Below are 18,501 nucleotides of genomic sequence, written 5' to 3'. Positions count from 1 at the left end.
CTTAGTTGAGTCTCCTTAGGGGGACTCTATATTACCCCATAATGGCTTTTTTTCTTTTCAGAGAGGAATAAATGAAATCAATGAGCTGTGACTAATATCTATTGTTCTTAGGCAAGCATCTATGTGCTCATTCTCCAGAAAAGACAAACATATTATTTTGCAACAATATTCCCAATCAAAAGTCCCTCTTTGGCTGGAAATCATCAGCTTACTTTTAAATGTTCTGATTAAAAAGAGAGAGAAAAAGAAAACTTCCCTCAAGGGTCCTGAATGAGGTAGGAGCCTTGTGTGATAAATATATAGTCATCTCTTTGTGAAGGGAATAAAGACTGTATGCTGGCTGATTCCTGGCTTTTCTTGCTCCTTTGAAGTTCTTCCCTGGAAACCTGGGTTTCCTGGCAGCACTCAGCACATAGTAGGCCTTCAACTAACACTTATGGAACCATATCAAAGCATCTCCTTCAGGTGGTGTTGCAGGTTCTCCCTTCTGCAACTGCCAGCCCCAGCCCTGCTAAATCTACCCTGGTCTCTGCTGGCATTTCCTCCACTAATTTATTGCCCTTGCTAGAGAGCTCACCTCTTCTGGTACTGTGTCACTCCTTGGATCCCTTTTTTTTTTTTTTTTTAATAATCTTTTAAAAGTATTTTTATTTTATTTATTTAGGTCGTACCATGCAGCATGTGGGATCTTAATTCCCAGACCAGGGATCAAACCTGTGCCCCCTGCAGTAAAGGCGCAGACTCTTAATCACTGATCCACTGGGGAAGCCTCACCCTCTCCATTCTCCGAGGAGCACTTCTGCCTCAGCTATGTGTGGAAACGCCCACTGGCCTATTTGTACCTGTCACTGGCCCTGTAACCCGAGTCACAGGAGTGGGAATGTAGTCCTGGAGGAACCGACCTTAAGTACTCCTAGCAAGTAGTCAAAGCCAGTTTTGAGATAATGCTCTGTTTTTTAAAATGTTGGTTCATTCATTCACTCTTGGCCACATTCCTTAAAAAAATATCAGCTATGGAGGGGCACAAAACCTGGCAAGTTTGCACCTAGAGATCTGTACTGTCTTTGCAGTCTGTCCAGCTGTACTGCACACTAAAGATCTGGACCACAAATTTCCTCTTGTCAAATGAAATAAAGATCGATATACTGTCATAAATAGTGGTTCCTGCCATCCTGGTGCTGCAAGCGGTTGTCTCTCGGGGTTGTTGTTCCAGAGGTATGAGTTGGATAGAGAGAGACCTGGATCCATTTTGAGAAGCTATCAACCATGAGGGCTTCCTCGAGTGTCTAGATTCCTGATGGTGCTGCCTCCAGAAAAGCAGGGACCCAGGACAGTTTGCTTTGGCAGTCTGATGTGTAATCCATTCTCTTTGGTCTTTCCGACTTTAAGTACAATTCTAGGCCATTCTGAGTGATTCCTTCACTCAAATAGTCTTGGATGTCCTGCAGGGTAGGTTGTTTTTCTGTAAAAGACCTCCATTCCAGGATAGAGAACTCTGCTGACATCTAACAAACTCTTTGGGTTCCACAGGTAGTTTGACCACTGCTCATCCAGTTAGGTGTCATATCAGTCATCCAGTTAGGTGTCATATCAGTCATTTGACAACCTGAGCAGAGCTAATTGCTCAATGAGGTGCTTGAGGGAGCTCTGCTAATGTGGATGGATGGATATGTAATGAAGCAAGTATGCTGCTGCTGCTGCTGCTGCTGCTAAGTCGCTTCAGTCATGTCCGACTCTGTGCGACCCCATAGACAGCAGCCTACCAAGCTCCCCCGTCCCCGGGATTCTCCAGGCAAGAACACTGGAGTGGGTTGCCATTTCCTTCTGCAATGCATGAAAGTGAAAAGTGAAAGTGAAGTCACTCAGTCCTGTCCGACTCTTAGCGACCCCATGGACTGCAGCCCACCAGGCTCCTCTGTCCATGGGATTTTCCAGGTAAGAGTACTGGAGTGGGGTGCCATTGCCTTCTCCGAAAGCAAGCATAGTAATATGTTAATGGTATTATCTAGGTATTGGTTATGATCCCCTGGTAGCTCAGAGGTAAAGAATCTGCCTGCAATGCAGAAGACGCAGGAGACTCGGGTTTGATTCCTGGGTGGGGAAGATCCCCTGGAGAAGGAAATTACAACCTACTTCAGTATCTGTGCTGGGGAAATGCTATGGACAGAGGACCTTGGCAGGCTACAGTCCATGGGGTCACAAAGAGTCGTACATGATTGAGCACACACAGGTATTGGGTATATAGATGTTTACTGTACAATATTTTAAATGTTGCTATCTATTAGAAAATTTTCATAGTGAAACGTTGGAAAAGAGAAAAAAACTCCCTTCAAGTGTCTAGCGCTGTGAGTGGTGATCAGCTATCTTTAGCTGTTCGACCAGGTGTTCAGAGAAGCCTGTAGACCTAGGAAGGGGAACATCATTGTGGCAGAGCATGCCAAGTCTCAGAGATACTTGCTGACAGAAACAGACAAGTTTCAGAATGATGCCTAAAACATGACACCATTTTCATAAAATAAAAACAAATAAAAACTTTGTTAAGTAGTTATATGTGCAGATAGTGTGTGGCATCAAAAAAAGATACATACCTTTTTTGTGTAGGATACACATCACATGCTCACAGCAATTACCTCGAAGGTAGTCACAAGATTTTACTCTTCAGTTCAGTCGTTCAGTCGTGTCCGACTCTTCGCGACCCCATGAATCGAAGCACGCCAGGCCTCCCTGTCCATCACCAACTCCCGGAGCTCACTCAGACTCACATCCATCAAGTCAGTGATGCCATCCAGCCATCTCATCCTCTGTCGTCCCCTTCTCCTCCTGCCCCCAATCCCTCCCAGCATCAGAGTCTTTTCCAATGAGTCAACTCTTCGCATGAGGTGGCCGAAGTACTGGAGTTTCAGCTTTAGCATCATTCCTTCCAAAGAAATCCCAGGGCTGATCTTCTTCAGAATGGAGTGGTTGGATCTCCTTGCAGTCCAAGGGACTCTCAAGAGTCTTCTCCAACACCACAGTTCTAAAGCATCAATTCTTCGGCGCTCAGCCTTCTTCACAGTCCAACTCTCACATCCATACATGACCACTGGAAAAACCATAGCTTTGACTAGATGGACCTTTGTTGGCAAAGTAATGTCTCTGCTTTTGAATATGCTATCTAGGTTGGTCATAAATTTCCTTCCAAAGAGTAAGCATCTTTTAATTTCATGGCTGCATCTGCAGTGATTTTGGAGCCCCCAAAAATAAAGTCTGACACTGTTTCCACTGTTTCCCCATCTATTTCCCATGAAGTGATGGGACCGGATGCCATGATCTTCATTTTCTGAATGTTGAGCTTTAAGCCAACTTTTTCACTCTCCTCTTTCACTCTTTTTCACTCTCCTCTTTTACTCTTACTTGCTTTCAAAATTTTAGGAAACTTAGCCATGTAATACTTAAATGGTTAAAAATTAATTTAAAAGGAAGAAGTAGACTAGAACATGGGTTTGGGCATTCAACAGATCTCTTCTGAATTTCAGCTCAGGAATATATTCTATCTTTGGGCAAGTCAGCCTTTTTTTTTGTCTTACTTTCCTTATTTGTGAAATGAGTTAATACCATTTTTATGTTACTATGTTTTGAAGATTGAAAGTGTTATATGAAGTGAATGGTACCTAGTGGATAGCCTGTACCTAGTAACTGTTATTATCACTAAGCCTGGAGCACAAACCTTCAGTGCTATATTCATAGAGGCATAATTAATGACAGGATGTGGGAGAAAGTAATTCTCAGGAAGACTTGGAGCTCTTGTCTTGTTTCTAGATCCAATATGCCATGAATTGCAGAGAGAATCTCTGGTAAAATATTAATGTGTCAGCCTGAGAAGGTAATGCTGGAAACTCTGATTCTACATTTCTGTTTCTCTTTGCTGTCCAACATGCTATGCAATATAGGGAGTTTCTAAGAGTTAGTGAGGTTGCATCATTCTTCCTAAATGACTGAAATGGCTGTTTGTCTCTGATTTCCACTCTCTTTAATCTGTTCTCTGCAATGACACCAGTTTTCATCTTGAAAGAAAACAACCCCTTCTTAAAATCATGTGATGGCTGTTATGAGAATAGCATTTAGGAGTACCTCACATCCTGACCTTTTTTGCTTCAAAGAACATAGCTCTTTAGGAATGGGCTGCGGCAGCCATATTTGTGTTAGTTGATCTTACTTGCTTACATGGTGATGGACATCTGACACAAATAGTCATTTGGAGTTGAGATGGAGAGACGCTAGCCTTAGGCTGGTTGCTGGAACTGAAGCAATGTCCAAAGGGAATATGGAAGCCCGGTGTTAAACAGAAAGGCAGAGGTGAGACTAGAGAAGGGAGGTATCTTCTGATAGCTTCCTATTCTTGGTCCAGGCCCCTATGAAACTCAGGTATGTTTCTGCTTTTTGGTTCTAGATTTTCTGTGTTCATATAATACATTCTATTCCCTCCTTCATTTTATTTTTTTGAGTTACTTTAAGTGGGATTTTGTTACATCCAAACAAAAAAGCTTGGACTAAGCTTTTGGCCTGAAAGTCAGACACTTTAGCATGGTTTGCAGTGTTATGGTCTTATGCCTACCTTCACCTCCATTTTTCCTCTGATCCCGCTTAATCTGCACTATATACAATTCAGCTCTGGTCAATTTCCTTCCCTTGCTTGGCTCCTTTAAGTTTCAGCTCTTCTAGACACCCTGATATCTTCCGTCTGTGAGATATCCCTTTCTTCTATGTACTTGTTATATTGCTATTACTCTTGGTGGTTTAGTTGTTCCTTCTCTGCTAGACTTCATGGATGATCAAGACTCGGTCTAGGTCTTATTCATAACTCTATGCCTGAGCTAAACCCTTAAAAGATACCAATAAATAGCAAATGAAATGAATGAAATAATATGTTTAAAATAAAACTAGAGAGAATTGATATAGAAACTAGATTAGAAAGCCTAAGCTTTAGAGTAAAGCAAAGTAAATACCATAGGATTTGTAATCAGACTACTGCATAGGTGAAACCTGCCTACATGGTAGGGTCCTGAGAATTAAAGGAGACGATCTTTGTAGACCAGGTAGTATATTGGCCTGTGATATTAAATCCTTAATAAGGATTTAATAATTAGTAGGTATATTTATTTATTGTTTCTATATTTAGGAAGTCAGTGAAACATGGCTAAGACTCTTGCAACTGTAGGAATACATGACTTCATAAAGGACCTCAAAATTCTAAAGGCAACCATTTCCTAAGCTGAAGGAGTTTACTGGGATTACCCTTGTATGAAGGCTGTTTGCAGGCACATCAGAGAGTAAACTCCGATTACCATTAGGGCAAAGCTGTTTTACAGAGCCTCTTTTAGGTATGAACTGTAAGGACTGATTGCCAGCTCAGAATGTGGTTGTTTCTTAACAGCCTGCCTTTGAGAGGTCCAGGTTTCCTCAACAACCCACAGTCCAGTAGTGGTAGCCCCTCAAGGTGACCTGCCCCAATCCCCAACTATAGATGCTGGAACAAACACGTGATCTACAGAGGGTCACACTTCAGAGCCCATGGTCCCATGGAGAATAAGAGTGTGCATTTGAAAGTAACACCTCAATTAAGGTTCGGTTCCTAAGAAGCCTCGTTGTACTTCCTGGATTGGATTCTCTAAGACAGTCCTGAATTCTTACAACAAATTTCCTTTTCTTAAGCTAACTTGAGAGGACTTTGATTTGTTTATTGATTTTCAAGTAAAAAAACTGGCACTAAGTACCCAGTGCTTTAAATATATTACCCATACAAGGGGTGTTGTTTTCTTCCCTTAGGACATGAAGAAACTGAGGCATAGACATTACATAACTTGCCAATCCTAATATAATGACATATTTACAATTAGAGGCAGAGCCAGGATCTGAACTGTGGCATCAGAATCTATAGTTCAGACTTTCTCCACCAATCATCCTGTCAGATCAGATCACATTAGATCAGTTGCTCAGTCGTGTCCACCTCTTTGTGACCCAATGAATAGCAGCACGCTAGGCCTCCCTGTCCATCACCAACTCCCGGAGTTCACTGAGACTCACGTCCATTGAGTCAGTGATTCCATCTGGCCATCTCATCCTCTGTCGTCCCCTTCTCCTCTTGCCTCCAATCCCTCCCAGCATCAGTCTTTTCCAATGAATCAACTCTTCGCATGAGGTGGCTAAAGTACTGGAGTTTCAGCTTTAGCATCATTCCTTTCAAAGAAATCCCAGGGCTGATCTTCTTCAGAATGGAGTGGTTGGATCTCCTTGCAGTCCAAGGGACTCTCAAGAGTCTTCTCCAACACCACAGTTCAAAAGCATCAATTCTTCGGCGCTCAGCTTTCTTTATGCCCCAACTCTCACATCCATACATGACCACTGGAAAAACCATAGCCTTGACTAGCCAGACCTTTGTTGGCAAAGTAATGTCTCTGCTTTTGAATATGCTATCTAGGTTGGTCATAACTTTCCTTCCAAGGAGTAAGCATCTCTTAATTTCATGGCTGCAGTCACCATCTGTAGTGATTTTGGAGCCTAGAAAAATAAAGTCTGACACTGTTTCCACTGTTTCCGCATCTATTTCCCATGAAGTGATGGGACCGGATGCCATGATCTTTGTTTTCTGAATGTTGAGCTTTAAGCCAACTTTTTCACTCTCCACTTTCACTTTCATCAAGAGGCTTTTGAGTTCCTCTTCACTTTCTGCCATAAGGGTGGCGTCATCTGCATATCTGAGGTTATTGATATTTCTCCCGGCAATCTTGATTCCAGCTTGTGCTTCTTCCAGTCCAGCGTTTCTCATGATGTACTCTGCATATAAGTTAAATAAGCAGGGTGACAATATACGGCCTTGATGTACTCCTTTTCCTATTTGGAACCAGTCTGTTGTTCCATGTCCAGTTCTAACTCTTGCTTCCTGACCTGCATACAAATTTCTCAAGAGGCAGATCAGATGGTCTGGTATTCCCATCTCTTTCAGAATTTTCCACAGTTTATTGTGATCCACACCGTCAAAGGCTTTGGCATAGTCAATAAAGCAGAAATAGATGTTTTTCTGGAATTCTCTTGGTTTTTCCATGATCCAGCAGATGTTGGCAATTTGATCTCTGGTTCCTCTGCCTTTTCTAAAATCAGCTTGAACATCAGAAAGTTCACGGTTCACATATTGCTGAAGCCTGGCTTGGAGAATTTTGAGCATTACTTTACTAGCGTGTGAGATGAGTGCAATTGTGCGGTAGTTTGAGCATTCTTTGGCATTGCCTTTCTTTGGGATTGGAATGAAAACTGACCTTTTCCAGTCCTGTGGCCACTGCTGAGTTTTCCAAATTTGCTGGCATATTGAGTGCAGTACTTTCACAGCATCATCTTTCAGGATTTAGAATACCTCAACTGGAATTCTATCACCCATTGACACAGATTCAAACATCAATATAAATGGATATGAGGTTTAAGTAAATCCTGTAATCTATTTTTAATATCACTGCAAACATACAAGAACAAAAGCTTATGAAATCATTCTCAAATGTTTAATTAAAATCCATATAGCATTTAACATGTATAGATGTTTAAACTCTTTCAGTGACTCATATTTTAAAATCCTTTTACACAACATTTTGAGGCTAACTTCATGCCAAAAATCTACAAATGTACAGTTTAAAACAAAAATACATTTGGAGTCCATTCCAATGCAAGTTTAAAACACTTTAATTGCAGACAATGTATAGATATTTAAAAAAACAAAAGCTAAAAAATGAGCACATAAAAGTCTTCCCTTTTGAATTTTTAATAAAATACTGCTCTGTATAAGATCTAATGAAAAATTCCAGTTACTTATAAAATACTTTTGTGAGGGAAAAAAAGAATTAAGATCTATACGTATGAATTATACTTATATTGTTTAAATGAAAAAAATGTTGAACATGTTGATGATACAGTACACTATTACTCATATATTAAAATAGATGCAAACACTCAAAGAAGCAATTGGATGCAGGCAAAAGAAAATATGAGACTTAAGGTAAAAAAAGCCCCTAAGTTCCAAAACAAACAAAAAATTCACTCCTATTACTTCATGAGAAAACAGTATGAAGATTTGGTTCCAATCACTAAAACATCTACAGGCATTTAATTATTTGGCCTTGGCAATTTACTAGTATGTCAACTGCTGAAATAACAGCAATAGGTGTATTGTTGGAAAAAAATTAATTTTTATAGGTTTAAATATGTAAAACTTTATCTACTGGAAACCAGAGTCTCCATCACGAATTGCACTTGAGATGGCTGAATGCATTGATTGAGCAAGGCATTATTGTTGGTTCACTGAAACACACAAACAAACACAAAAGCAGCTATGGATTTCCGATATTCTTAACTATGAAGACTAGTACCTGTTTTCCTCTCTGAAAGACGCATCAGTGGTGTTGGAGATAAGCCAGTGAAACTCCAGCCTGTCCTCGTTCTGATCGTCATGGTCTCTTACTGCTCCCTGGCCGAAGATGGAGCAGTCTGAGGGAAATATCAGCCAGCTCTGTCTGAAACATATCCTAACTAGGAAAGGAAGCTCCTGCAAAAGACTGCTTCACTGACAAAGCTTATAAGATGTACAGAAAGAACACTGCCAGTTTAAGGTCTGTCACTCTCTATAAAAATGATAAGGGGACTTCTGTGATTCTTTTTTTTTTTTCAGAGGTAGAGAATGTCTGTCATTTCTCTCCAATAAATGAATTCCCCTCCCCAGTAAAAACACGATTTGGAAGCAAGATGGTTCTAAGAAATATAGCAAGCTCAGAAAGCTGGGAAATCATACATAGTAGCTTTTTAAAAAAAGAGGCTCTGGACAATGAGCTGAAGCATATTAGAATGAACTTTAGTGGGGAGGGGGACAACTCTAGCTATCTTAAACTAGACAATCACTATGATAATGTATGATTTACTAATACAAATAGAACAGATGATTTAAAAGTGAGTAAATAAATCACTGCAGTTCATCTATGTCCTTGAGCTAGGAAGAGTATAGTCTGAAAATGCAGTGAAGGACAGGTCTTATTTAACGGGTCTCCTTCTGCCTTCTGCCTCCCTATCTGCCCCTCCTCCCAAATCCAGACTAGTTTGAAAAATATCAGTTTAAAACCAAAGCAAGTACCTGATCATGAAAAAGGAAATAAACAACAAAACCTGCCGCAAGAGTTCTTCATCTCTTCCACCAATAGGAAAAAAAAGATCAAACTTTTGTTTGCCTGTTCTAAAAGAACTACTTATCCCTCTGAACAGCAAGGAAAGTCTTAAATTGAAACCAAAGTACACACAGAGGTGAAATTAATTTTTCAGGCAACTGAGTCTCAGATGTTTAAGACATGAGTCTGCATGATACTTAAATCAATTAATACAGTCTATCTGTAAAATGATAAGACTCAGGTAATGTATTGGAAATGGTAAAAAGGACTGAAAGGACCAAGCTTCACAATTCACTTAATCTGCTCAAAAAAAAAAAAAGAAAAGAAAACTTTATTGAACAAAGTTATCTAGAAATAATGTTTTAGTAAGGAGAGGAAAGTTTAAATAGATTCAGCTGCTCTTGTGACGTGGAAACATGAAGCATTTTGGGGAATCTGCTCTTCTGTGCTCTACACAGTCCACGGTTTCCACACACAGTCCACAACAGATTCAACAGCTGAATGGGCATATTTCTAAATTTTGGGGTAGTCTGAGTCTGTGCCATCCACAAAGGAAAAACTGTAAGTTTCCCAAATCTATCAGTGGACCTGGACTCCTCAAGACTGTCATGAGATACAGTCTCTGCTTCTCACATCCTCTCCAGAGAGAGCACACCTATTGCTCTCAGGCCCATCTCTGGAACAGGTATACAAGGTGAAGAAAATATAGACGAATGCATGACACTATCTGGTCATTATGGGTTTCTCTCCCATTTTAATTTCTCTTTAGTCTTGAGTTGCTTTAGGAGAAGAAGGAAAAGAAAACACTTACTGCCTATCCATCTAGAATTGTCAGTTTGCTTTGTTTGAATATTGAGGAAACCTCCTTATATGGGTTCAGTGGCACTATGCTTATCAAAGTTTCTCTTGAAGTTTTTGGAAGATGGCATGTGCTCCTTCTTCAGTGCTTAAATAAAGATGTGGGCTGTACACTGTTCATATAGGGTGGTCACAGAGAAATGATGAGTGAGGCAATTCTTGAATGCTGGAGTTTGTACAGATACATAAGGTGAAAAATATCATACACGTTAAAGTAGTAGAGGTTAACATAATCTTATGTCACAATTCAACTTTTTTGTATTTCCATAAAAAAAAAAATTACTTTGTGAGGCAAAAAGGACACACTCTCAGAATTACTTGAGCCTCATTACTTCAGATCCTACTACAGAGAAACATGTATTCCCAAAAATGAAATGTTGGGAACCAATGAACATCTGAATCTAGGAAAATTAATAGAAAATAAAATCATAGAAACTCACATGACTATCATAAATGACAAATAATGAACACTTATTTCATACTAAAGGCACTACTAATATACAAATATCCTATTAACACTTAGAGAAACTCTTAACATTTAGCAATTAGAGAAAGAAATCCATTTAACTCAATAGTAGCGTTTTAAAAAACAAACAGACTAAGACTCATGGCAGAGTTTTCAATGAGCCAAATGAAACTAGATATAATAATAAGCAGCTCCATACAAAGATTGTGGTTCCTACTTTTAAAATACTTTTAAAAAAGTATGATAACTTACTTCCTTAAAAATATAAGCATATCACAAAAACTAAAGCATAAATATATATATGTATATATATATATGTATATAAATCCAGGCCCTGGTACCACTGAGAAATTTTCATAAACTCTGATATAATTTCAACAGCCACAGATTGAATAACACACACCCACACATGACATGTACAGATAAAATGCCAGAGTCACGGCACAGTTCAGCATAAAGCTAAAAGTATGGAAAGGGAACGAGGACGGGCATTTGTCATGTAAATAACGTGTATTATATACTAATTGTGCCTGTGCAAACCTTGGAATTTTTAAAAATTTAGAATTTCATCATCCCAGGAAACACTACTCATGGATCAACAATGGAGCTGTCATGTATGTTTAAGTAAGCAAGTAAAAAGCTAAACAAAAGGCTAATACATTTTAACTACATGATTAATATTTTGTACTTCTATCAGAAGATTAATTTGTAATCATTATACCCTGTAGATTTTGAAACTTAATTTTTTTATTAGAGGTTAACTAATGCTGGTTCTTGAATAATCTAAAAAATTGTAATTATTTCCTCAAATCTAGATCACTATGTATAGTTCTAAGCAGTTAAATGAAATATTCTGATCAGTATTCTGAAATTGCTTTGGTACAAAATGGAGAATAAAGCAAAACTGGCAGCACCAGCACAATGTGATCACGTCACAACAGGTCTAAAGGACCCTCAGAGATAACAGAACATAAGTTAAAATACCTATAAATAAGCGCCACTCTCCTGACAATTCTATTACATCATTAAAAAGAGAAATAAAATCTACATTCAGTAAATTATACTTGAGGCCCAATTTTCATGCTCCATTTAATTATCCCTCAATGACAGTGTAAAAAAAAACGTTTATTATTATTGCAGTACCATGTCTAATTCATAGTTCAGGATGCTTTTAATGACAAGGCCAATGGTTAGAGTGGTACATGTAAATGCTCAGTCCACTGATAGTATTTTAACACAAGGTTTTAGTTTAGTTTTGTTTTTTTTTACAGCTTTGTTGAGGTATAATTGATGTAAAACAAATTGTACATACTTAAGATGCACAATTTGATTTACAGTCTTTTAAATAGCATGAAAGTGCCTGGCAACTAGAAAATTAAAAAATTTAATTGAAATGTATTGTTTTAAAATAGTACATTGTAATTTCTTGTGAGACACAGATATGGATTTATAAAAAGGTGGGAGGAAAGGAAAGAAATTTAATTCCAAGTACCAAATTTATTCAGAAGGTTTAGAAACGCCAAAATTGACAGCCAGTTTTCTTGATTTTCTTCTTGAAGAGCTTGGTGCCGACTTCTGGTGAGGCATACTATGGCCTGGGGAAGCAGCTGCAACTTGAAAAGAAGATGCAGGTTGAGGGATCTGAGAGGATGGTAAGGAAGCTGATGAAGTCTCCTGTGGAATTCCTTTGGTGACATCAGAAGATGCTGACTGGCTAGTGTGAAGCGGGGTGACTTGATAACTCTGGGCCTCCTTATTCTCAAAGTTCTTTTTGTTCGCAACTCTTTTTTTAGTTACCTTTGAGGAATAAAAGAATAATTAAGTAACAATGTAGGCAAAAAAAACTAGTGTCAGAAAATACCATAAATCACGCTGCTAATACTTGTCAAGCATTGCTGACTTGTGACTTTCACTTATAATCTCCAAACCAGACTTTAGAAATTCAAGGAATGTAGTTATGAATAAGATATTTAAAATTTATCCATAATTTCAGTATAAAGAAAATTTATGTTCCTGATTTTAAATCACTGTTTTAGAAAAGGATATTATTACTTGCTACAATTATTTATTAGAACACAAACTCAGACAGCAGGAATTAGGTTAGACGGTTCACCAGTGGTCAAAATATATTCTCAGTACCCACTCCAGTACTGATCAGGCTTCTACTTGGCACTAAGTATGAAATCACTGAATAAATAAAATTTTATCAATAGCTTTGAACAGTAAAAAAAATTCTCTTAAAAATATAGCAATTATCTTCTAGGTCTCACCTGTAGAGGTATGAACTGATTGTGTACACCAGCTGGCATCCCCCCAGCCATGGGCATGGTCCCAGCATACGATGTATGATGGAAGGGCTTCCCAGGAACTGGCATTGGTGGTCCCCATGGCACTGAGCCAAAGAGAGGAGATGATGAAGGCATGATATTAGCTATTAAAAATCATGGAAAAGCTATTTTAGCAAAATGGCATCATTAAAGCCCTGAAATTTAAGACCTCCCTTTGCTACTTTTCCTTTTAGCTTATTTCACTTTGGCAAAGAGCATACACTTAAGTTCTATTTAACCTTGCTTACAACATTCAAAGTCCTCTTAAGGAATATGAAACACCTACATTCAGCTTATCATTATGCTGTCTGGCCTATGAAGGCCAACAGTACCTTATATTGATACAAGCCTTAGGAATATTTGTAATACTACTAAAAAAAAAAAAAAAAAAGGGTCATTAATCTGTCCCTTGGGGGAGAAAAGCCAGGGCAGAAAGAGAGAAACCTTAAGGATCTCACCTGCCCCCAATGCTAAGTTGCTTCCATAGTGATCCCAGCCTACAAAAAAAAAAAAAAAAAAAAACAGAAAAGCTCAAGTCTTGAAATTTGATCACTTTCATATGATATACACAATCTTTCTCTTTCCTATTCTAACATTTGTAATTCAAGAACTAAAAAAAAAAATCTCACAGCTTGTTTCTTGCTGAAAGTGCACTGAATCAGGGGTTCCCAAAACTGATTTGTTTGTCTGAATCACACGGAAGCTTGTGAAATACAGATTCCTGGGCAATACTCCAGACGTACTAATCAGACTCTGAGGGCCCAGGAATCTGTATTGTTAATAAGCTCCACAAGTGATCCTTACACAGTCAGTACCAGTGCAATATTTGTGAACTACTGCACTGAACAGTAACAACCAAGACTCTGGCACACTGCCACCAAAGAAAGTCTGTACTGTGCTCAAAGTTTCTTTTCAGAGAGAGAAAAAAGCAGACAGAATTTAAGACTATATAGTCAACTAAAACTCAGCTACGTTTGAGAGAAGCTTGCGAGTATACCTTTAGATAACCTATATGTACTAATTACTTAAAACTAATTTATATATAGTTGCTGGATTTTTTTGATGTGGGTAATCTTTAAAACTTTTAATGAATTCATTACAATATTGCTTCTGTTTTTATGCTTTTGGTTTTTTGGGCCATCAGGCATATGGGATCCTAGCTCCCCAACCAGGTATTGAACCTGCATTGGAAGGTGACGTGTTAACCAATGGACCGCCAGGGAAATCCCCTGGATTCATTTTTGAAAGTGAAAAAGCAATCAAAATGGATTTTCCAAGTTATAGTGGACTTACTACCTTGAGTTATATGAAAACATCAGATTTATTATGCCATAAAAATTTTATGACTAACCATTGTTTATACAGGCAAAGGAATGCCAGTGTAGTATAGTAACAAAATTGTGGGTTTTGTTAACAGATAGATTTGCTTTTGAATGCTACTACTGCTACTTAGTAAGTTATGGCCTCAGACAAATTGCATTTTTTAAACAAATCAAAGTAAAAATAATTATACACATACATATTGTAATAAAAAGGGTTTTCAACAAAATATAGCAGTCATCTGGTGCCTCCCAGGTTTAATTGTTTTAGCTATTTATTTGCATACTGTTCAATAATTTTCTTATACTACTAGCTGATTTTTCAACGTTAGGCATTTTTAGACTAAAACTACTATGATAGATCAAAATTCAGTTCTTTTATACCACACTTCACTACTCGCCCTGTCCTCCCAATATATTATAATATTCGTTTAAAAAATACAGTGTTTGTGGTATGTCACCATATAAATATTATCACTTCAAAGCCAAGTAGGGTACTCTGATTATTTTTTGTTCCTTGTAAAACTTAAAAAAAACTCTTTTAAGAGTAATTATCTTTTAAAAGCACCTTAGTCTTCTATGCATCTATCCTTCATGTTTTTTTTCCAAATGCTGCCCATCTATCAGATCATTATCTCACCTGCCAAGACCTTCCTCTGCCCTCTCAGTTGAGACCAGTTACTTTCTACACCTGCTGAGCAGCTGGCATTCTGGAATTTCCATTCATTGCATATTAGGTATCGTGCAGTTTAGTTTCATGTGTGTGTGTGAAAGTCGCTCAGTCGTGTCTGACACTTGGCAACCCCATGGACAATTCTCCAGGCCAGAATACTGAAGTGGGTAGCCTTTCCCTTCTCCAGGGGATCTTCCAAATCCAGGATTGAACCCAGGTCTCCCACACTGCAGGAAGGTTCTTTACCAGCTGAGCCACAAGGGAAGTCTAAGAATACTGGAGTAGGTAGCCTATCCCTTCTCCAGGGGATCTTCCTGACCCAGGAATCAAACCAAAGTCTCCTGCATTGCAGGCAGATTCTTTACCTACTGAGCTATCAGGGAAGTCTTTAGTTTCATGGTTTTCTTTAAAACAAACAAACAAAAAAACTATTGCTTTGCTTTTTGGATGCAGAATTCAGTAACTTCTAAAGAAGAGTACATAATAAGAAAATGTGCCTGTCTGAAAGGTCTTCATTCTACCCTTGCACTAGATTCACACTTTAGCTTTAGAGAGAAATCTGAGATGAAACTAATTCTGTCTCAGGATTTTGAGGTAATCAATGTTCAACTGCTTTCTAGCTTCTAGTCTCTGTTCAATGATGCAAAAACATTCTGATTTTTGATCTTTTATTTGTATTTTTCCTTCATCTCTGACCTCTCTTTATTCAGTTCAGTCGCTCAGCTATGTCTGACTCTTTGCTACCCCATGGACTGTAGGATGCCAGGCTTCCCTGTCTGTCACCAACTCCCGGAGTTTACTCAAACTCATGTCCATTGAGTCGGTGATGCCATCCAACCATCTCATTCTCTGTCGTCCCCTTCTCCTCCCGCCTTCTATTCTTTCTCAGCATCAGGGTCTTTACAAATGAGTCAGTTCTTCGCATCAGGTAGCCAAAGTATTGGAGTTTCAGCTTCAGCATCAATCTTTCTAATGAATATTCAGGATTGATTTTCCTTTAGGATGGACTGGTTGGATTTCCTTGCAGTCCAAGGGACTCTCAAGAGTCTTCTCCAACAACACAGTTCAAAAGCATCAATTCTTTGGTGCTCAGCTTTCTTTATTGTCCAACTCTCACATCCATACATGACTACTGGAAAAATGAGAGCCTTGACAAGATGGACCTTTGTTGGCAAAGCAATGTCTCTGCTTTTTAATATGCTGTCTAGGTTGGTTATAACTTTTCTTCCAAAGAGCAAGTGTCTTTTAATTTCATGGCTGCAATCACCATCTGCAGTGATTTTGGAGACCCCCAAAATAAAGTCTCTCACTGTTTCCACTGTTTCCCCATCTATTTGCCATGAAGTGATGGGACCAGATGCCATGAGCTTAGTTTTCTGAATGTTGAGTTTTAAGCCAAGTTTTTCACTCTCTTCTTTCACTTTCATCAAGAGGCTCTTTAGTTCTTCTTCACTTTTTGCCATAAGTGTGGTGTCATCTGAGTATCTGAGGTTACTGATACATCTCCTGGCAATCTTGATTCCAGTTTGAGCTTCATCGAGACCAGTGTTTCTCATGATATTCTGCATATAAGTTAAATAAGCAGGGCGGCAATATACAGCCTTGACGTACTCCTTTCTTGATTTGGAACCAGTCTGTTATTCCATGTCCAGTTCTAACTGTTGCTTCATGATCTGCATATAGATTTCTCAGGAGGCAGATCAGGTGGTCTGGTATTCCCATCTCTTTCAGAATTTTCCACAGTTTATTGTGATCCACACTGTCAAAAGCTTTGGCACAGTCAATAAAACAGATGTGTTTCTGGAACTCTCTTACTTTTTCGATGATCCAGTGGATGTTGACAATTTGATCTCTGGTTCCTTTGCCTTTTCTAAAACCAGCTTGAACACCTGGAGGTTCATGTACTGTTGAAGCCTGGCTTGGAGAATTTTGAGCATTACTTTGCTAGCATGTGAAATGAGTGCATCTGTGCGATAGTTGGAGCATTCTATGGCATTGCCTTTCTTTGGGATTGGAATGAAAACTGACCTTTTCCAGTCCTGTGGCCACTTCTGAGTTTCCAAATTTGCAGGCATATTGAGTGCAGCACTTTCACAGTATTATCTTTTAGGATCTGGAATAGCTCAACTGGAATTCCATCATCTCCACTAGCTTTGTTTGTAGTAACACTTCCTAAGGCCCGCTTGGCTTCTCATTCCAGGATGTCTGGCTCCAGGTGAGTGATCACATCATCATGATTTTCTGAGTTGTGAAGATCTTTTCTGTATAGTTTTTCCATGTATTCTTGCCCCCTCTTCTTAATATCTTCTGCTTCTGTTAGGTCCCTACCATTTCTGTCATTTATTGAGCCCATCTTTGCATGAAAAGTTCCCTTGGCATCTCTAATTTTCTTGAAGAGATCTTTAGTCTTTCCCATTCTATTGTTTTCCTCTACTTCTTTGCATTGATCACTGAGGAAGGCTTTCTTATCTTTCCTTGTTATTCTTTGGAACTGCATTCAGATGGGTATATCTTTCCTTTTCTCCTTTGCCTTTCACTTCTCTTCTTTTCATAGCTGTTTGTAAGGCCTTCTCAGACAACTGCTTTGCCTTTTTGCATTTCTTTTTCTTGGGGATGGTCTTTATCACTGCCTATTGTACAATGTCATGAACCTCTGTTCATAGTTCTTCAGGTGCTCTATCAGATCTAATCCCTTGAATCTACTTGTCACTTCCACTGTATAATCATAACGGATTTGATTTAGGTCATACCTGAATGGTCTAGAGGTTTTCCCTACTTTCTTCAATTTAAGTCTGAATTTGGCAATAAGGAGTTCACGATCTGAGCCACAGTCAGCTCCTGGTCTTGTTTTTGCTGACCATATAGAGCTTCTCCATCTTTGGCTGCAAAGAATACAATCAATCTGATTTCGGTATCGACCATTTGGTAATGTTCATGTGTAGAGTCTTCTCTTGTGTTGTTGGAAGAGGGTGTTTGCTATGACCAGTGTGTTCTCTTGTCAAAACTCGTTAGCCTTTGCCCTGCTTCATTTTATACAACATGGCCAAACTTGCCTGTTACTCCAGGTATTTCTTGACTTCCTACTTTTGCATTCCAGTCCCCTATAATAAAAAGGACATCTTTTTTGGGTGTTAGTTCTAAAAGGTCTTGTAGGTCTTCATAGAACCGTTCAACTTCAGCTTCTTCAGCATTAACTGGTCAGGGCTTAGACTTAGATTACTGTGAAAATGAATGGTTTGCCTTGGAAATGAACAGAGATCATTCTGTCATTTTAGAGACTGCATCCAAGTACTGCTTTCGGACTCTGTTGTTGACTATGATGGCCGCTCTATTTCTTCTAAGGGATTCTTGCCCACAGAAGTAGATATAATGATCATCTGAGTTAAATTCACCCATTTCAGTCCTTTTTAGTTTGCTGATTCCTAAAATGTCGATGTCCACTCTTGCCATCTCCTTTTTGACCACTTCCAATTTGCCTTGATTCATGGACCTAACCTTCCAGGTTCCTAAGCAATACTGCTCTTAACAGCATTGGACTTTACTTCCATACCAGTCACATCCACAACTGAGTGTTGTTTTTGCTTTGTTTATTGTTTCTCTTTATTACTGGTATTCTAAATTCCAAGGCAATCTGTGTCTCTTTTCATTTAGTGCTAAGCATCTGGCGGCCCTTTCAGTTTAT

At 38.7% G+C, this 18,501-nt stretch overlaps 1 protein-coding gene across 5 annotated transcripts in view; it reads right to left on the bottom strand.

The window, feature by feature from the left end:
* Positions 1-7,515: 7,515 nt before the first annotated feature.
* XRN1 (5'-3' exoribonuclease 1) overlaps positions 7,516-18,501 on the bottom strand; it is a 113,274-nt gene continuing 102,288 nt past the window's right edge. For 2 of the 5 annotated variants that reach the window (XM_019961410.2, XM_070793735.1), the window contains 3 exons: positions 13,286-13,324; positions 12,771-12,931; positions 7,516-12,297 (listed from right to left, as the gene is read on the bottom strand). In XM_019961410.2, coding sequence (XP_019816969.2) covers positions 11,998-12,297; positions 12,771-12,931; positions 13,286-13,324 — 500 coding nt within the window. In that variant the 3' untranslated portion in view covers positions 7,516-11,997. The remainder of the gene's footprint in view (positions 12,298-12,770; positions 12,932-13,285; positions 13,325-18,501) is intronic. The other 3 variants (XM_019961419.2, XM_019961426.2, XM_019961433.2) reach the window with 3 other exon arrangements.

Source organism: Bos indicus, chromosome 1 (genome assembly GCF_029378745.1).
Source record: "Bos indicus isolate NIAB-ARS_2022 breed Sahiwal x Tharparkar chromosome 1, NIAB-ARS_B.indTharparkar_mat_pri_1.0, whole genome shotgun sequence".
NCBI lineage: Eukaryota > Metazoa > Chordata > Mammalia > Artiodactyla > Bovidae > Bos > Bos indicus.
Note: the sequence above shows the minus strand (reverse complement) of the source record. Positions and strands in the feature narration are given on the sequence as shown.